At 38.3% G+C, this 19,031-nt stretch overlaps 1 protein-coding gene across 2 annotated transcripts in view; it reads left to right on the top strand.

Moving 5' to 3' along the window:
• Window positions 1–19,031, top strand: part of LACTB2 (lactamase beta 2) — a 42,884-nt gene that overhangs the window by 10,464 nt on the left and 13,389 nt on the right. For both annotated transcript variants that reach the window (XM_058528867.1, XM_058528866.1), the window contains exon 3: window positions 3,465–3,591. In XM_058528867.1, the coding sequence (XP_058384850.1) occupies window positions 3,465–3,591 (127 nt within the window). The remainder of the gene's footprint in view (window positions 1–3,464; window positions 3,592–19,031) is intronic.

The raw sequence follows: 19,031 nt of genomic DNA, 5'->3' as shown, positions 1-19,031 counted from the left end.
GCTTGTTGTCTTTCTTTCTGAACTTTATTGAAGCCAGTCAGCTGCTTGCAGACCTTGAGTTGCTCAGCACTGAAATTGTACAGAGGTACCTTTCAGATTCAACCCCCAAAAGTTCTGTGTATTTCTTCACTATCTGAATCCTTAATCACTAGCATTCTTGTTTGATTTTGTTTTCTTTTTCTTTTTCTTTTTTTTTTTGTGAGGAAGATCAGCCCTGAGTTAACATCTGATGCCAATCTTCCTCTTTTTTTTTGCTGAGGAAGACTGGCCGTGGGCTAACATCCGTGCCCATCTTCCTCCTCTTTATATGGGATGCCGCCACAGCATAGCTTCACAAGCGGTGTATCGGTGCACGCCCAGGGTCCAAACCTGCAGACCCTGGGCCACCACAGTGGAGCACGCGCACTTAACCGCTGTGTCACCAGGCCAGCCCCTCCGTTTTGTTTTATTATTGTTTTCTTTGTTCCATATTGTTTTACTATTCTGTTTAATTATTAGTATGGCAGAAATTTTTCAACTACTTTACAATGCTAAACAACCTATGTTTTTACAGGCCGCATCAAAATTACAAATGCCATTTATAAGATTTCTATGGAAATATACACTAACTCCAAAGCAACCTACTTACAATATTTTAAAATACAATCAGTGTATAATTTGGGAACTCCTAGTGGCTTACAGGGAGCCAGAATTTTATTAGACATGAGAACTATGTAGCCCCAGGCTGCTTGAGTGTTTTGTTCTGGTTTGTTTTTGAGTAAATCTTGTAAAATATATTTTATCTGATAATTATTATTTTGCAGCTGAAGTTGCGTCTTTGCCACGTATTTCACATCCGAGTCCTAAGAGTCAAATGTTTGCTTCTACGCTATTCAATTAGAATGTGTTTTTATTAGAAAGTATTATACGTAAACAATATCACGTGTTTGTATCAGCTTAAATAATTAGCATTAACAATGATGTTATAATCCAATATTCAAACCTTAACAAATGACTGATGTTTTCCTCCTGTTAAAATAATTATATGATAGAGACAGAAAGTAGCTAAGTCGTTGCCAGGCACTTAGAGAAGAGAATAGGGGGTTACTATCACTGGGTACACAGTTTCTTTGAGGAGTTTTGAAAATGTTCTGAAATTAGATAGTGGTGATGGTTGTACAGTTCTTTGAATATACTAAAAAAACACTGAATTGTACACTTTAACAGGGTAAATTTTGTAGTATGTGAATTATATCTCAATAAGCTTTTATGAAAAGTAATAACAATTAGGGGCCAGCCTGGTGGTGTAGTGGTTGAGTTCAGCGTGCTCCACTTCAGCGGCCTGGGTTCTCAGGTTCGGATCCCGGGCGCGGACCTACACCACTCATCAAGCCATGCTGTGGCGGTGACCCACATACAAAATGGAGGAAAATTGGCACAGATGTTAGCTCAGGGCCCGTCTTCCTCACCCAAAAAAAAAAGGTAATAACAATTATTATATGATTGCTTTCAGCATGCCCTCCTCCATCCTGCCTATATAGATCGCTATTGTGAATAGGATCTGTGTTTTCATATTTGCACATAATTTTAAAAACTGACACAGGGTTATTTTATAGTGTAACATTTGTTTTGTAATTTTGAGATAATTATGAGTTTTTGAAATAATTGTCTGCCAAAGGTCTCATAACTAGAAATATAATACCTCCATTTCTAGGGGCCGGCCCCATGGCGTAGCAGTTAAGTGCGCGCACTCTGCTGCTGGGATCCCGGGCATGCACCGACGCACCACTTGTCAGGCCATGCTGTGGTGGCGTCCCACGTAAAGTGGAGGAAGATGGGCACGGATGTTAGCCCAGGGCCAGTCTTCCTCAGCAAAAAGAGGAGCATTGGCATGGATGTTAGCTCAGGGCTGATCTCCCTCACAAAAAAAAAAAAAAACCCTCCATTTCTTTACTGAAAGACAAAATTATGCAGAGTAAAAATAAAAACAAACAAGAAAACCTCACCATCTCACTCTATAATGAAGACAGCCTTGTTATGTAGTGTCATTTCCCAGAATAACATATTTTTTTTTTGCTTCAGCCTCTAGGGTACAAAATAATGGAGTTTAGGGCTGGAGAAGGAAGGTCCAGTTGCTGTTGTTTTGTTTTATTTTTATTATATTTGCAATATTTCTGTCTCCTTTATCCTCCATACTAGCCAGATTTCTGTGCCTTGTCAGTTTTTCTCTGAATGTCTTTTTCTCCCTCCACATTTCTATTACTACCACCTTGGCCCTAATATTCATTACCTTCCAGCTGGGTTATTATAGTCATTGCCACCTGGTATTTCTGATCTCTCCCCCTCCAGTCTCCCCACCTATAGCCGCCATATTGATTGACTGTTAACACTATTTCATTTTCTTATTAAAGAGCGTACAGTGGCCACATATGGTAAAGTTTAAATTCCTTTATTCTCTGAAAGGCTATTTAAGGCCCTCCATGATCTGAGCTCATCTTACTTATCCCACTTTATCTCCACTCTTAGCAGCCAGTGTTTGGCATTAGACAAGTTGGTAGCATTACGTTGTTGCGCATACGGCATCTCGTTCTCATTTCCACGCCTTCACTAATGCTCTTCGTCTTACCTACAAGTCCTTCCCTGTACCTTTTCCCATCCTGTTCATCCTGTAAGCCACACCTCCAGTTCTGTATTTACGTATCCTTTCCTAATTGTTTCTCCTTTCTCTAAACTCCTGTTGCTTGTATTAGCTGAATTGTTCTTTTAGTATTCATTAAATGGTACTGACTATAGTTCTTTAATTATTTCCCGTTTGTAAGTTTATTTCCCCAACTATGGCAGTTTTTTTAAGCACTTCAATGTCATGGTACTTATATTCACTATACATAGTACACTGGTTAGATAATTGGCACTCAGCTATTGATTGGTTAATTAATTGATTTTCTTTGTGTCAGTGAGAGGTAGTATGGGTTAAATTTATTTCAATAGTTTAATATCTTAGCCCTGGGTTTGGGGCTTCCTTTAAGCATTCACGGAAAGAACTTTATGCTATCATTTTTTTATTATTAACTACTGCCGTGACGCCATGACTTCTTTTACTCTATGTTAGGCAGCTAGATAGAGAAAAGTTCCCAGGTTCTATATTACTGCCTCTTCAACACCCATCTTGATATGAAAGCTAGCTGAGGTTATGAAGAACTAACTACTTCCAAATTTTTGTATAAAATAGGAGTGACTAGAAAAACTTAAAGGCTTTTATGTAGACCTAGAGGGGCATGAGAGAATAAAAAACCCTTTTGTTGAGATAGAAGAAATAGTTACCATCCCAGAGATATGCTGCTATAATTCATCCCATTTTTATTGTCTCTTAGTGTTAATATTTTTTGCAACCATTCACAAGTGTTAGCTTTATGAAAGTCGATCTCTTAAAAGGCTGAATTATCATTAAAGTGTGACTTAATATATGTTACATATTTTGTGACTAGATACTGTATATTGCATTAAAAAACTCCCACGGAATCCTCACAGAGAAGAAATTATAGGAGATGGAGAGCAACAATATGTTTATCTGAAAGATGGAGATATGATTAAGACTGAGGGTGCCACTCTAAGGTAAGTAAATGTCCTTTAACCAGGCAAGGCAGGGGTGAGTATATGTGTTATAGGGGAGGAGTCTGTGTATATATGTTATAAAAAGGGGCAAAGGAAGATTTCTGCATATTTGCTTGTTTGAGTGAAGAATGTCTCAGGAAGGATACAAAAGATCTGATGACTGGTTACTCTAGGAAGAGAAAATGGGTTGCTTGAGAAATGGTAAAAGAAAGACTTTTCACTCTATCCACCATTTTTTATTTATTTGTTTGAATTATATCATTATCATTTTTTTAATAAATGAAATTTAAATTTAAAAAAATAGATTAGCATTCCCTGCTAGAGTGGTTTAGGGATCTACCCGTCAATTAAATTTAGGGCTTTCTGATGCTCTCACTTCCGAAAGATAACCCATACCTAAAGTAAATACATTTTAGGCCAGACCCATAATCCACCATGACCTATTTGAGGGATTCAAAAAGGTGTTTCAGGGGCTGGCCCGGTAGTGCAAGTGGTCAAGTGCGCGCGCTCCGCTGCAGCGGCCCAGGGTTCACCGGTTCGGATCCCAGGCGCGCACCGACGCGCCACTTGTTAAGCCATGCTGTGGCGGCGTCCCATATAAAGTGGAGGAAGATGGGCACGGATGTTAGCCCAGGGCCAGTCTTCCTCAGCAAAAAAGAGGATTGGCATTGGATGTTAGCTCAGGGCTGGTCTTGCTCACAAAAAAAAAAAAAAAAAAAAAAGGTGTTTCAAACACAGTAATTTTAAAACTGAACTAATTGTGGTTCTCCTCTCCCCCGCCATAATCTGTAGTTGCTTTCCCATTTCAGAACATCTACTTCTCTCAGTACTTAAGATTTTATTTTTTCTTCTAAGATAGCAGCTGACTCCTCTTCACCTTTATCACTCCCCCTCCCTGCACTCGCCACATCTAATCAGGTTAGTTTCACCTCAGAAATGTTTGTCAGTGCTGTCCCTTTTTCTTCGTAGCTACTACCACTACTTCTTGCTTAATATTCCTGTCTCCAGGCTCTCCCCTTTCCAGGCTGCCCTTTGTACCCCATGTCACTTGAAACCCCAGACCCCCTTGAAATCGTGAATAACTCGCACTGCACACAAGATAATGTTTCAAATACTATTGTTAACCGCAGCAACTTGGCCTAACCCTGGTTGAGTTGTTCATTAACTACAATTTATGTTTTCTTTCAATAGCTGCTTATAAAAGGAGCTAAGAAAAAGAAAAAAAGATAATATTTATTCTACTCACCATGTCACAGTCTGGCTCCAAACCACTCCCCTCACAGACACAATTAGCCTTATGCAAATATTCCTGGGCACGTTATGCATGTTCATGCCTTTGCTCATACCTTCCCCTCTACTAGGTATTACGCCTTTCCCCCTACTTGTCTTCCTGATAAATTCTTACCTATTCATTCCTCAAACCTCAGTTCACATGGTACGTACTTCAAGAACCCTTTCCAGGCAGAATTAACTGCTGCCTCCTCTAACTTGCATATAACTCTTATTATTTTATTATAGCACTTATTAAATTGTATTGTAATTTTTGTGTGTGTAGGTAGGTATCTCCTTAAAAGGTAATCTCTCCTTAGGTTCACAGTATTAGTTAATGCCAGTTGCTATAGCAAACCTACCCAGAAATGTATAATAGCTCAAACATGAAATAAGTGTATTTCTCAGTAACATAAAGTCCAAGAAGCTTCCTGATTTGCAAATGGCCCTCCTGCGAGTAATGTTTCAGGCTCCATCCATCTTGTGATTCCACCGTCCTCAATACTTGGTTTTCAAGGTTGCCATGCTCACCTCAGTCAGTTCAGCAGGTGGATAAAGCATGGAAGGGATCTTGCATGGGAGGTTTTCATGGACCAGGTCTTCTGTTGCATTGGCTGTAAATTCAGTCATGTGCCGCCACTGACTGTGGGGAGGCCAGGAAATATGGTTTAACTTCGTGCCCAGGAAAAAGAGGAAACAGATTTGATGATAGGCTAGCCATTCTCTGACACAGGCCAATACCAGATTCATCTTCATATCCCCAGTCCATGGCACATAGAAGGCACTGAATATTTATCCTACATGTAGTAAATATCTACAAAGAGGCGAGTAGATGAACAGGTGAATGAGAAAGAGAAAATGAAGTAATGAGTTTCCATGCCCCTTTTCAGTGTTCCCTTTTTTCCATTCTGCCAGTGATTTACAAAATTTAATTTATAAACCAACTAATTTCTGAGCAATTTTTTTAAGATGCTCTTATTGAAAATATGATAGTATTTCATATAATTTGCTCATGACACCAAAGGAAAACAAACATTACCTTATTACTTCTTCAGAAAGTATCCTTGACAATAATGAATTTCCCCCATCACACTCCAGCCCTAGGCCAAGTGAATGAAAGGAGTAAAGACAGTAAGTGGTTCACTGAGTCTTCGATGTCAGAAATTTGGGAATCACAGTACTGGTTTATCAGTTATCACAGAATCATGGATATTAGATCTATACCTAATTTATAGATTAAGAATATTCAGTCCTTGGAAGTTTTTCATGTTTTTTTTTTGGTGAGGAAGACTCACCTTGAGCTAACCTCTGTTGCCGATCTTCCTCTTTTTGCAGAAGAGGATTGGCACTGAGCTAACATCTGTGCCAGTCTTCCTCTATTTTGTATGTGGGATGACAACACAGCATGGCTTGAGCCATGTATAGGTCCGCACCCAGGATTCAAACCTGCAAACCCCAGGCTGTCGAAGCGGAGCGCACAAACTTAACCACTACACCGCCAGGCCAGCCCCCCAGCCCTTGGAAGTTAACTACCACCTATCTGCCATGAACAGGCCACTTTTTGTGTGTGTGTGTGTGTGAGGAAGATCAGCCCTGAGCTAACATCCATGCCAATCCTCCTTTTTTTTGCTGAGGAAGACCAGCCCTGAGCTAACATCTATTGCCAATCCTCCTCCTTTTTTTCCCTTTTTCTCCCCAAAGCCCCAGTAGATAGTTGTATGTCATAGTTGCACATCCCTCTAGTTGCTGTATGTGTGATGCCGCCTTAGCATGGCCGGACAAGCGGTGCATCAGTGCGCGCCCGGGATCTGAACCCAGGCCGCCAGTAGCGGAGTGCGTGCACTTAACCGCTAAGCCACGGGGCCGGTCCACAGACCCCATATTTTAAGCTTTTCATTAAAGTATGCAAACAGAAAAAGTGTACATTTCATCAATGTGCAACATCTGAGTTTTTACAAACTGAGCAAGTATAGTCAGCATTCAGATCAAAGACCAACAATGTCAGTGCCCCAAAGCCTCCGCCATGCCAGCATCCTGTCACTAGCCCCCCTCAGCTGAATACTCTCTTAGATTCATGGAGTGAATTGATGCCAAGGATCTCAACATTGTCTGAATTCCATTTAATTTTTGTTTTACAGCATTCTGATTAAGGTAAATTAAGTATGGGAATCTATCTGTTTTAAGGTTTGGGGGAAAACTAACACAAGAATCAAAAACAGACACACTCTTTAAAAATGACTTAGTAAATAATCTTTTCTCAAAATATAAACTCTGGCCCGGTGGCCTAGCAGTGAAGTTCGGCACACTCTGCTTCAGCGGCCCAGGTTCAGATCCCCGGCACAGACCTCCACCAGTTGTCGGCGGCCGTGCTGTCACAGCAACCGACCTACAAAATAGAAGAAGATTGACACAGATGTTAGCTCAGGGCAAATCTTCCCCAGCAAAAAAAATATATATATAAATTCTAATTATGCTAAAATCTGAATAAAACATTTAATTTAGTGGTGACCATGGTTTCCAGTTTCCATTTTTAGTAAGTCAGTAAAACGCAATTGTTTTAAACATTAACCAGAATACTCATTGTTAAGCAGAAGTTCCATAAACAGAAGGTTAAAATCTACTTAAGTCCCCAAGCATTTGATGTCCAGTTGATCTTGTCTACTTGCCAATTTTGAAAAAAACAGAATAGAGCTAGAGATAATACCCACTGAGAACACTGGTACAAACTAGAAAGTTAGCAAGGTTTTTCAGCAAGGATTTGATTCTGGATGTAACTTTCAGGAATTTTCTAATGAACTAAGTTTAATTTCTGGAAGAAAAGTCAATCCGACAGCTTTTGTTGATTGTTCTAAATTTTGTAAGACAGCCATCCTTAAAAAGTCTACTCGATCACTGAAGTGGCAGATCTAGCTAAATACCTGATGAATGGGAAGGCCACAGCTGCAGTTCCTCTGATCTTTAGCAAAGCACCTCTGATGTCATTTCCTTTTCTCCTCCTGCCTATGTGAAGTGAATTTTAACACAGTTTTTATGCAAATTAAAGCATTAACCACCCAGGTGACTGGAGAATTAGAATTTCTGATCCCCTCACTTAACAAATCTTATTGCCGTCACCCTAGAAAATATCAAAGGAAACCAGTACTGAGTTCTGGCGTGAAGAGTGAGAGGGGAATAATAAAGGAGGCACTGCAAGCACATAGACAGATAAGATAGATTGCAAAAAGAATGGTTCTCCAAATGAGTTTTTATAGATTAAAAAAAAAAGATTGGGGTTCTGTTTGTAAAGGCATTCTATGTGTGACTGTTCGTAAGACTGTCCATAAGATATGATACACAACCACACCCACGTATTTTTCTAGTTGCTGGAAATATACCTCCTGGAATTATTTTCATATAACATTGAATACTTTCATTAACAGGTTGCAGCATGTTTAACCAAACAAAAGAGATGATTTCTAACATCTCTTTAATACCTCACCATTGGTGCAACTATAATATAGTAAGTGTTTGCAATATATAAAGCATACACTTGGAGACTATAAAAGCATAATAGTTCTTAATGTCAGTATTAATGCCTCTCAAAAATAGTCACTCCCATTACACTAGTATCTCACGTTCTTGTATCTTATATCTATTACATTTTTAGCGGATTTTTTAAAAGGCTTTACAGTTTCAATATTTAATATTAAGGATTTGATTGGCTTTTATTTTTTTGGCAAAGGAGAAATGCTTCTAAGTTATAGTCATTTCAGTTTTCTTAAATACTGTTATTTAAGAGTTGAGTTTTGTCAAATATCTTTGCAGTATCTAGAGAGATGATCTTACTAGTTTTCTCCATAGCTTTATTATTATTTTCAGGGATCTTATAATATTGAAATACCCTGGCATTTTTTGAATAAACTTTATTTGGTCATGATGCTATCATTTTTAAATATGCTTTTGGATTCTATTTGTTAATATTTTAGTTAAGATTTATATAACAATATTCATTAATGAAATTGGGTAGTAGTTTTCATTTTGTGCAACCTTTGTCAGGTTTGGAATTTATAAATTTTTCTTCTTTTTCTAGACTCTGGGATAGGTTAAGTAGTAGTGAAATTATCTGATCTTTAAATGTCTGCTGGAATTATCTTGTGAAAATACTGAGCCCTTAGTTACTAATGACAATTACACATCTTTTTAGTGGAGCTTCATTATTGCTTATTGGTAATAGAATCCTGTGAGTTAAGCTTAATGCAGATAACTTTAAGCTTATTTCTGTGTACTTCATTTTGTGTATTTTCTCTTTTTTTTTATTAAATGTTTATATAGGTTTATCTTGTATTCTTTTTTTTTTTTTTAGTGAGGAAGATTGGCCCTGAGCTAACATCTGTTACCAATCCTCCTTTTTCTTCCCCCCCTCAAAAGCGCCAGTAGATAGTTGTATGTCATAGTTGCACATCCTTCTAGTTGCTGTATGTGGGATGCGGCCTCAGCATGGCCGGAGAAGCGGTGCGTTGGTGCGCGCTTAACCACTAAGCCACGGGGCCGGCCCCTCCTCTTTTTCCTTGAGTAAGATTGTCGCTGAGCTAACATCTGTGCCAGTCTTCCTCTATTTTTTATGTGGGACGTGGCTGGATGAGTGGTGTTTAGGTCCACGCCCAGGATCCAAACCCGCAAACCCCGGGCCGCCGAAATGGAGCACACGAACTTAACCACTATGCCACCAGGCCAGCCCTGTGTATTCCGTTTTTACTACAAGATTAGACTAAAGAAGTTGTGTAATCTGTGTTACTACAGTCAGATCACTTTGTTAAAAGAAAGGTTTACTTATTATGACTTCCAGAATCTGAAAACCAAACTTGCAAGTATATTTAGGTATATCATTAGCTAGGCTCATCAAGGTCTCAAGGAAGAGATATACAGAATTACTTTTGATAGTATGGGTTTGTTGTGCAGAAACATACAGGCAAATGACGTACATAGTTAGCTAAAGAGGTGAAAGTGGTTGCCTCTATGGAGAAAAAATTAAACAGGCTGAGGCAGTAACAGTAACAAATCTTGGAGGACTGTTTGATTCCTTGCTACATCTTGATTTTCCCATTTTAGGTATTTATTAATTTCCCACTCCGAAAAAATTAGAATTAGTTTTTCCCCCCTCCGACTTATGGGCACCATTCCTAGCTCCCAACCTTCCATTGTCATAATTTTGGTTAGATCAGTATTCACTGGTTACATTATTATGTCTACAGACACAATTTACAGCTGAACCTTGTAGGAAACTCTGCTTACTTTTCCTTTCCTGCTTTCCCTACTTTCCTGCAGTTAATAATTGTTTTATTTTGTTATTTGGATAGTTTTCTATGTACTTATCGTTAATTCAACTCTGATTCTATAAATCTGCTCTCGGGATGTATAAGTGTATCAGGGATTCTCTCCTTGCATCTTCTGGAAGAACCTCCTCACAGCCTCCGAATTCGTTGCAGTCTGGACTGGTTTCCTCCAGGCCTGAAAATACCGCCATCCCAGAATTCCTTTCACACTCACGTGGGGCTTCCCTTTACCTCTTATCAGTCCTGGATCTCCTATTTCCTATACCCCATAATTTTCTTTCTTGGTAGTCCTTCTTTTTTGGTGGAACCATTTTCAATAGCTTTCTGAGAAAGAGTACTTTTTTGAGACCTTACACGTCTAAAAATGTCTTTTTTAAATCTAACTTGATTTAAGGTTCGTTGGATATAGATTCTAAATTGAAAGTCTTTTTCCTTCTCAGTTTTCTATGCAAGATTTCATTGCCTTCTAGTTACAATATTACAATTGAGAAATCTGAAGCCGTTCTATCCTTGAACTTTTTTTTTTGTCACCTGTTTTGTTTTGGGGTTTTTTATTGTCATCCACTATGTTCTGAAATTTCACAATGAGGTACCTTGGTTTATGGTGCTGGAGCCTTGATAGGCCTTTTCAGTCTGGAAACATGTGTCCTTCAGTTCTAGCAATTTTTCTGGAAGTTGCTCATTGATTATTTTTTTCTCACATGTTTTGTTCTGTTTCATTCACTAAAACTGCCATTATTTTATTAGAACTCCTAGACTCGTCCTCTGACTTTTTTTTTCCTCCTATTTTCCATCTCCTTGCCTTTTTGCTATACTTTCTGGGAGGTTTTTTATCAACTTTGTCTCTTAATCCTATTGAGGTTTTCATTTCTCTTCTCACATTTCTGATATTCGAGAGCTCTTTTTGCTCCCTGACTGTTCCTTTTATACTATCCTATTCTTGTTTCCTAGTTGCCATTTCTTATCTCTCTGAGGACATCACAGGTTTTGGGGTTTTTTTTTTTTTTGGAAATTTTCTTCCCCATAATTTGTTGCCTCCTAATTCCTCTGTTTGTTTGTTTTTATTCACTCTCTTAAGTGTGAGAGGCTTTCTTCACAAGTCTAGTAATCCTTCTTGTCTTTATGATACTGATTGTCTTCTAAGGGAGACTACAGAGCTATCTGGGAGCTCTGAAAATGTGAGGAGGGCTTTCATAGGGAGCCTCACTGAAGGGTAATCTAGATGAATTATTTAGTTGGAGAACTTCCAACGTTGGTATCTTAGAGTCTTTCTTCCTGAGCTGGTAAAATTCCCCAGAAAAGACTCGTCTGATCTTCATGTAGGCTAAAGGGCTGGCTGCCAGCACTGTGGGAGCCGAGTGTGGCAAGGCAGCTTGCCAATCTGCGTGTATTCATGTAATCTTCCAGCTTTTGGTATATTGTCGCTACTTCCATCTGTGCCTGTGTTTTACCTTCTTCAAAGATTAAATCTCCAAAATAAACACATGGATAAGGAGACCAGATTAGCAGGTTAACAGTGGTTACCAGAGGGGAAGGGGGTGCAGGAGAGGGTGAAAGAGGTAAAGGGGCACATATGTATGGTGACGGATAAAAACTAGACTTTTGGGGGTAAGCAAGATGCAGTCTATACAGAAGCTGACATATAATAATGTACACCTGAAATTACACAATGTTATAAACTAATATGACCTCAAAATAATTTTTAAAAAAAAGATTAAATCTCCAGTCTTCTCTTTAGTGGGGTTGGGGTGCTTACCAGGCTGCTCAAAATGGGAAGGGAATCGGAGGATCTGAAGGTTTGTTAAACAGACTTTCAACCAGTCCTTCTTATTTTAGCCACCCCTCCCCTTCACCCTCTACTTCCACGTTCCTGGTGCCCCAAATCCTGAGACTTTGGAGAATTCTGAAGTGTAAATCTGATTGGTTCTCAGCTTTCACCACTACTGGTTTAGGCTTGTTTTCTCATGTCCCATCAGTCACTTATCACTCATCTGTCTTCTTTCTTTTTTTTTTTTTTTTGTGAGGAAGATCGACCCTGAGCTGACATCTGCCAATCCTCCTCTTTTTGCTGAGGAAGACTGGCCCTGGGCTAACATCCATGCCCGTCTTCCTCCACTTTATATGGGACGCCGCCACAGCATGGCTTGACAAGTGGTGCGTCGGTGCGCGCCCGGGATCCGAACCAGCGAACCCCGGGCTGCTGAAGCAGAGCACACGCACTTAACTGCTTGCAACACCGGGCCGGCCCCTCATCTGTCTTCTTTCTAGCCTCTAAAATTTTGATGATGTGGTCTATTCTCTTCATCCCTGTGAGTTTATGTCATTTTTTAAAAATCCTTTTATGGTAATTTTACTGGTGTTTTAGGAGGAAAAGAAGACAGACACAGGTGTTCAATCCACTGTCTTAAACCAAAAACTCTTGTTTAATTCCTAAATATTAAATACAAATGTGTAATTAGATTTGCCCTATTCTTCCCTCCAAAAATCCATCGAGAAAGTTTAAAGTATTCCAAGCACATAAAAATTCAATACTATTTAGAATAGACAAAGAGAAAGATAATTAACCTCCTAAGCTAAATAAAATGGAGTTTAAACCATATTCCATCAGACATTTATTGCTATCTCCTGTGATTCAGTTATCTAAAATGTGAAGTGGAAAGATTAATAATACCTTCCCCATGGTAATGTATGGATTAAGTGTATAATACCTGTAAATCGCTGAAGACAGTGCCTGGCACAGAGAAAGTAATATCTTAATAATAGCTACAACTGAGTGCCAAGCACTGGGAATATACAGATGAGAATAAGACAAGAGTCTTGCCTTTCAGGAACTCATAGCCTTTTGAGGTAGAATGGTAAACAAATAAGAAAACAATGTCAACCCTGCAATAACAGAAATATAATCCAAAGTACAAGAGTAATACAGAAGAAACAATGACTAGTACAGAGGATTAAGTCTGTATGTTTCTAAGGATTCAAGGGGTACTTTGCAGAACAAATTATTTAGACTTAGCTCTTTGTTTAGCTGATTTATTTTTGGAATAGTTATAAATCTTCATGTAAATATAAACAGGACTTTGAAATAAAATATTTGTCATGCTTTAAAAATATTTATTATAATCAGTTTTGTTTATCAACAAAAACTAAAAATTAAAGGAAATAAAAGTATGCTAAATTTCTTATCTTACACAGGGGAAAATTGATAAAAACTCCTTTGTTCTTAAAATTTTTAATGAGAAAGAAAAAATAGGTTAAATATTGTTTCTTTTAAACTTTCAAATAACCACTACTCAAGTAAAATATTTACCATTGATTAAACATGTAACTTTGTGCCACCTACTACGCTAAGCACTTAAATTCTTGTCTTTGAATCTCCCAGCAACCCTTTGAGACACATTCACATTTTAATGAATAGCAAATATTGACAAGTTAAATAGTCGATGCAGTTTTCATACATCTACTTAAGTGTATATGGAGGAAAGAAATTGCAGTCCATATAACCAAAGGTGTCAGCAAGGAGGTCTAAAAACCAGAAAGTTTAAACTTTAATGACCAGAAGTAAGCCAGACATATTCATGGGAGGGGTAGGAGACATAAATAGAATGAATTAACTACTCCATTAAAAGAACAAACTATCAGACTGAATCATAAAAAAACACTTTTTTAGGATGCTCAGTGTTATTGATGGAGAAAAACTGCCCAGCAAAAGGAAATTAAATGAATTATGATTCATTCATATGGTGGAATACTATGCAATCATTAAAAATCATGTTTTAGAAAAATATTTAATGATGTAGGAAATTACAGTATAGTAAGTGAAAAATTCAAAACTCAGATATTAAAACAATGTCACAGTTTTGTTTTTAATAAAGATATAAATATGCAAATCAAAAATTTTTTTAAATTATATTCTTAAGAAATAAAAGCAGGGGCCGGCCCGGTGGCACAAGCGGTTGGGTGTGCGCACTCCACTGCCGTGGCCTGGGGTCTGCCGGTTCGGATCCCGGGCGCGCACCAACGCACCACTTGTTAAGCCATGCTGTGGCGGCGTCCCATATAAAGTAGAGGAAAATGGGCACGGATGTTAGCCCAGGGCCAGTCTTCCTCAGCAAAAAAGAGGAGGATTGGCATCGGATGTTAGCTCAGGGCTGGTCTTCCTAACAAAAAAGAAAGAAAAGCATGTGATCCAGCAATTCCACTTCCACTTCTGGGTATATATCCTAAAGAAATGAAATCACTATCTGAGAGAGATACCTGCACCCCCATGTTCACTGCAGCATTATTTACAACATCCAAGATATAGAAACAACCTAAGTGTCCATCGATGAATGAATGGATAAAGAAGTTATGGTATATCTATATATAACAGAATATTATTCAGCCATAAAAAAAGAAAGAAATCCTGCCATTTGCAACAACATGGATGGACCTTGAGGGCATTACAGTAAGTGAAATAAGTGAGAGAAAGACAAATACTGTATGATCTCACTAATATGTGGAATCTAAAAACACCAAACTCAGAAATAGAGAACAGATTGGTGATTGCAAAGGTGGGAGTGAGGGGTGGGGGTAAACAGGTGAAGGGGTCGGGTACAAACTCCCAGTTATAAGACAAATAAGTTCAGGGATGTGATGTACAGCATGGTGACTATAGTCAACAATACTGTATATTGTATATTTGGAAGATGCTAAGAGAGTCAATCTTAAAAGTTCTCATCACAAGGAAAATTTTTTAACTGTGTGGTGATGGATGTTAAATAAACTTATTGTGGTGATCATTACACAATATATATATCATCATTGCATTGTATACCTTAAACTAATACAATGTTATTTGTCAATTATATCTCAACAAAACTGGGGAAAAAATAGATCAAAAAAGAAAAGAAATTGCAGACATCATGACATCTCACTCCTAAATTCTTCAGCATGCATTTCCTAAGAAAAAGGATATTCTACATTTACAATACTATTATCACATGTAAGAAAATGAACAATTCTCTAATATATTCCAGTATACAGTCTGTATTTAAATTTCCCCAGTTTTTCCTAAGAATGCCTTTTATTCCTGTTTTCATTTCTTTTTTTGATTCAGGATCCAATCAAGATTTATGCTTGCATTTCCTTATTATGTCTCTTCACCTTGTTTAAATTAGAACAGAATGTATGCTTCCCCCAACCCCAGCCATGACATTGACATTTCAGGAGTCTAAGCCAATTGTCTTGCAGACTGTCCCACATTCTGGATCTGCTTTGTCGTTTCCTCATGATTAGACTCCACTTAAACATTTTTGGCTGGAATGTGCCATTGTTGCTGTTCTGTTCTATCACATCAGGAAGTACATAATGTCAGGTTGTCCCACAATTGGTGGTACAGAGTTTGATCACTTGGTTAACGTGATGACCACAGCTCTCTTCATTGTTAAGGTTATTTCCCCTTATAATTAATAATCTGTGATTATTGGAGATTTTGTGCATGCCCTGCTTCCCAACAATCTTTCATCCCATGGGTTTAGCATCTATTGATGATACTTGCCTTAATCAAGTAATATATTGAAGGTGGAAAAATTGGGGGGTTTTTTCTATTATTTCTTCCACTTTCTGTTTTTCTTTCTTTATTTCCTGACGTTCTTCTTAAAGAAGAGATTCTTCCCTCCTTTTTTTGAGTATCACTACAGATTTAGAATCTTTTTGTAATTCCGTGTTTTTTGTCCTTTTGACATAGCCCCATTAATCTTGAGCTCTTCGTTGCTATCTGACACAGGGTGTCTCAATATCACATTTTGCTTTCCCTGCTCCAGACCTGGAGCCAGCTATGTCTGTAAGAAGCCCTGGTTTCTTTGAATGGGAAATAGTATTTAGAAACAAAGAACTGAGTGTGAAGTGTGCTCATTATTACTGGAGTAACATTGCTTCTGGGCCTTTTTATAGACAGAGCTAGAAAAAAATGAAATGATGAGTTAATAATGATTCCTCAATTCAAATAAAAAATAACCCAAAACCATAATTTGGGGCTGGCCCCATGGCTTAGTGGTTACGTGCACGCACTCCGCTACTGGCGGCCTGGGTTCGGGTCCTGGGTGCGCACCGATGCACCACTTCTCCGGCCATGCTGAGGCCACGTCCCACATACAGCAACTGGAAGGACATACAACTATCTACTGGGGCTTTGGGGAGAAAATAAAAGGAGGAGGATTGGCAATAGATGTTAGCTCAGAGCCAGTCTTCCTCAGCGAAAAGAGGAGGATTAGCATGGATGTTAGCTCAGGGCTGATCTTCCTCACAAAAAAAAAGAAAAACATAATTTGTTTATTCCATATATATTTTTTCCTTATCCCGCAGTGAAAACCTTGGTTCTCGACATCAATTTATTTCATTTTTATACGATTGTACAATAAACACAAAATAGTTTCAGAAAAACAATAACCAATAACACTGCCAACAATAAACCTCTTAAATAAAGTTCAAGATTTCTTTTTTATTTATTGTGGTAACATTGGTTTATAACATTACATAAATTTCAGGTGTACATCATTATATTTCCATTTCTGTGTAGATTACATCATGTTCACCAACCAGTGAACTAATTCAATCCATCACCATACACATGTGCCTAATCACCCCTTTCGCCCTCCTCACTCCCCCCATCCCCTCTGATAACCACCAATCCAATCTCTGTCTCTATGTGATTATTTGTTGTTGTTATCTTCTATTTATGAGTGAGATCATACAGTATTTGACTTTCTCCCTCTGACTTATTTTGCTTAACATAATACCCTCAGTGTCCATCCATGTTGTCACAAATGGCCAGATTTCATCGTTTCTTATGGCTGAGTAGTTTTCCGTTGTGTATATATACACCACATCTTCTTTATCCATTCATCCCTTGCTAGGAACCTAAGTTGCTTCCAAGTCTTGGCTATTGTGAATAACACTGCAATGACCATAGGGGTGCGTGTATCTTTACGCATTCATGTTTTCACGTCCTTTGGATAAATACCCAGTAGTGGAATAGATGGATCATATGGTAGTTCTATTCTTAATTTTTTGATGACTCTCCATACTGTTTTCCATAGTGGCTGCACCAGTTTGCACTCCCACCAGCAGTGTATGAGAGTTCCCTTCTCTCCACATCCTCTCCAACCCTTGTTTCCTGTCTTGTCAATTATAGCCATTCCGACATTCCGACGGGAGTGAGGTGATATCTCATTGTAGTTTTGATTTGCATTTCCATGATAGTGATGTTGAACATCTTTTCTTGTGCCTGTTGACCATCTGTATATTTTCTTTGGAGAGATGTCTATTCAGATCTTTTGCCCGTTTTTTAATCGGTTTGTTAGTTTTTTTGTTGTTGAGATGTATGAGTTCTTTAGATATTTTGGATATTAACCCCTTATCAAATATGTGGTTTGCAAATATCTTCTCCCAATTGTTAGGTTGTGTTTTCCTTTTGTTGATGGTTTCCTTTGCTGTGCAGAAGCTTTTTAGTTTGATGTAGTTCTATTTGTTTGTTTTTTCTGTTGTTTCCCTTGCCCAGTCAGACATGGTACTTGAAGATATGCTGCTAAGACCAATGTTGGAGAGCATGCAGCCTGTGTTTTCTACTAGAAGTTTCCTGATTTCAGGTCTTACATTCAAGTCTTTAATCCATTTTGAGTTAATTTTTGTGCATGGTGTAAGGTAAGGGTCTACTTTCTTTTGCATGTGACTCGCCAGCTTTTCCAACACCATTTATTGAAAAGACTTGCCTTTCTCCATTGTATGTTCTTGTCTCCCTGGTCAAAAATTAGCTGTCCATAGATACGTGGGTTTATTTCTGGGCTCTCAATTCTTTTCTATTGATCTGTGTGTCTCTTTTTGTGCCAATACTATGCTGTTTCGGTTACTATAGCTTTGTAGTATATTGTGAAATCAGGGAGTGTGATACCTCCAGCTTTGTTCTTTTTTCTTAGGATTCATTGGCTATTTGGGGTCTTTTGTTGTTCCATATAAATTTTAGGATTCTGTGTTCTAGTTTTGTGAAAAATGTTATTGGAACTTTGATAGAGATTGCATTGAATCTGTAGATTGCTTTAGGAAGTATGGACATTTTAATGATGTTAATTCTTCCAATCCAAGAGCACAGAATATCTTTCCATTTCTTTCTGTCTTCTATTTCTTTCAACCATGTTTTATACTTTTCAGTGTACAGATCTTTCACCTCTTTGGTTAACATTTATTCCTAAGTATTTTATTCTTTTTGTTGCAATTGTAAATGGGATCAGCTTCTCTTTTTTTTTTGGTGAAGAAGATCAACCCTGAGCTAACATCCATGCTAATCCTCCTCTTTTTGCTGAGGAAGACCGGTTCTGATCTAACATCTCTTGCCAATCCTCCTCCTTTTTTTTTTCCCCCAAAGCCCCAGTAGATAGTTGTATGTCATAGTTGCACATCCTTCTAGTTGCTGTATGTGGGACGCGGCCTCAGCATGGCCAGAGAAGCCGTGCGTCGGTGCGCGCCCAGGATCCGAACCCGGGCCGCCAGTAGCGGAGCACACGCACTTAACTGCTAAGCCACGGGGCCAGCCCGGGATCAGCTTCTTAATTTCTCTTTCTGCTGCTTTGTTGTTAGTGTATGGAAACACAACTGATTTTTGTATGTTGATTTTGTACCCTGCAGCTTTACCCTATTCATTTATTACTTCTAAAAAGTTTTTTGGTGGGTTGTTTAGGGTTTTCTATATATAAAATCATGTCATCTGCATATAGTGACGGTTTCACTTCTTCCATTCTGACTTGGATCCCTTTTATTTCTTTTTCTTGCCTGATTGCTCTGGCTAGGACTTCCAGTACTATGTTAAATAGGAGTGGTGAAAGTGGG

This window comes from Diceros bicornis, chromosome 33 (genome assembly GCF_020826845.1).
Source record: "Diceros bicornis minor isolate mBicDic1 chromosome 33, mDicBic1.mat.cur, whole genome shotgun sequence".
NCBI lineage: Eukaryota > Metazoa > Chordata > Mammalia > Perissodactyla > Rhinocerotidae > Diceros > Diceros bicornis.
This window is presented reverse-complemented; position numbering and strand designations above follow the sequence as displayed.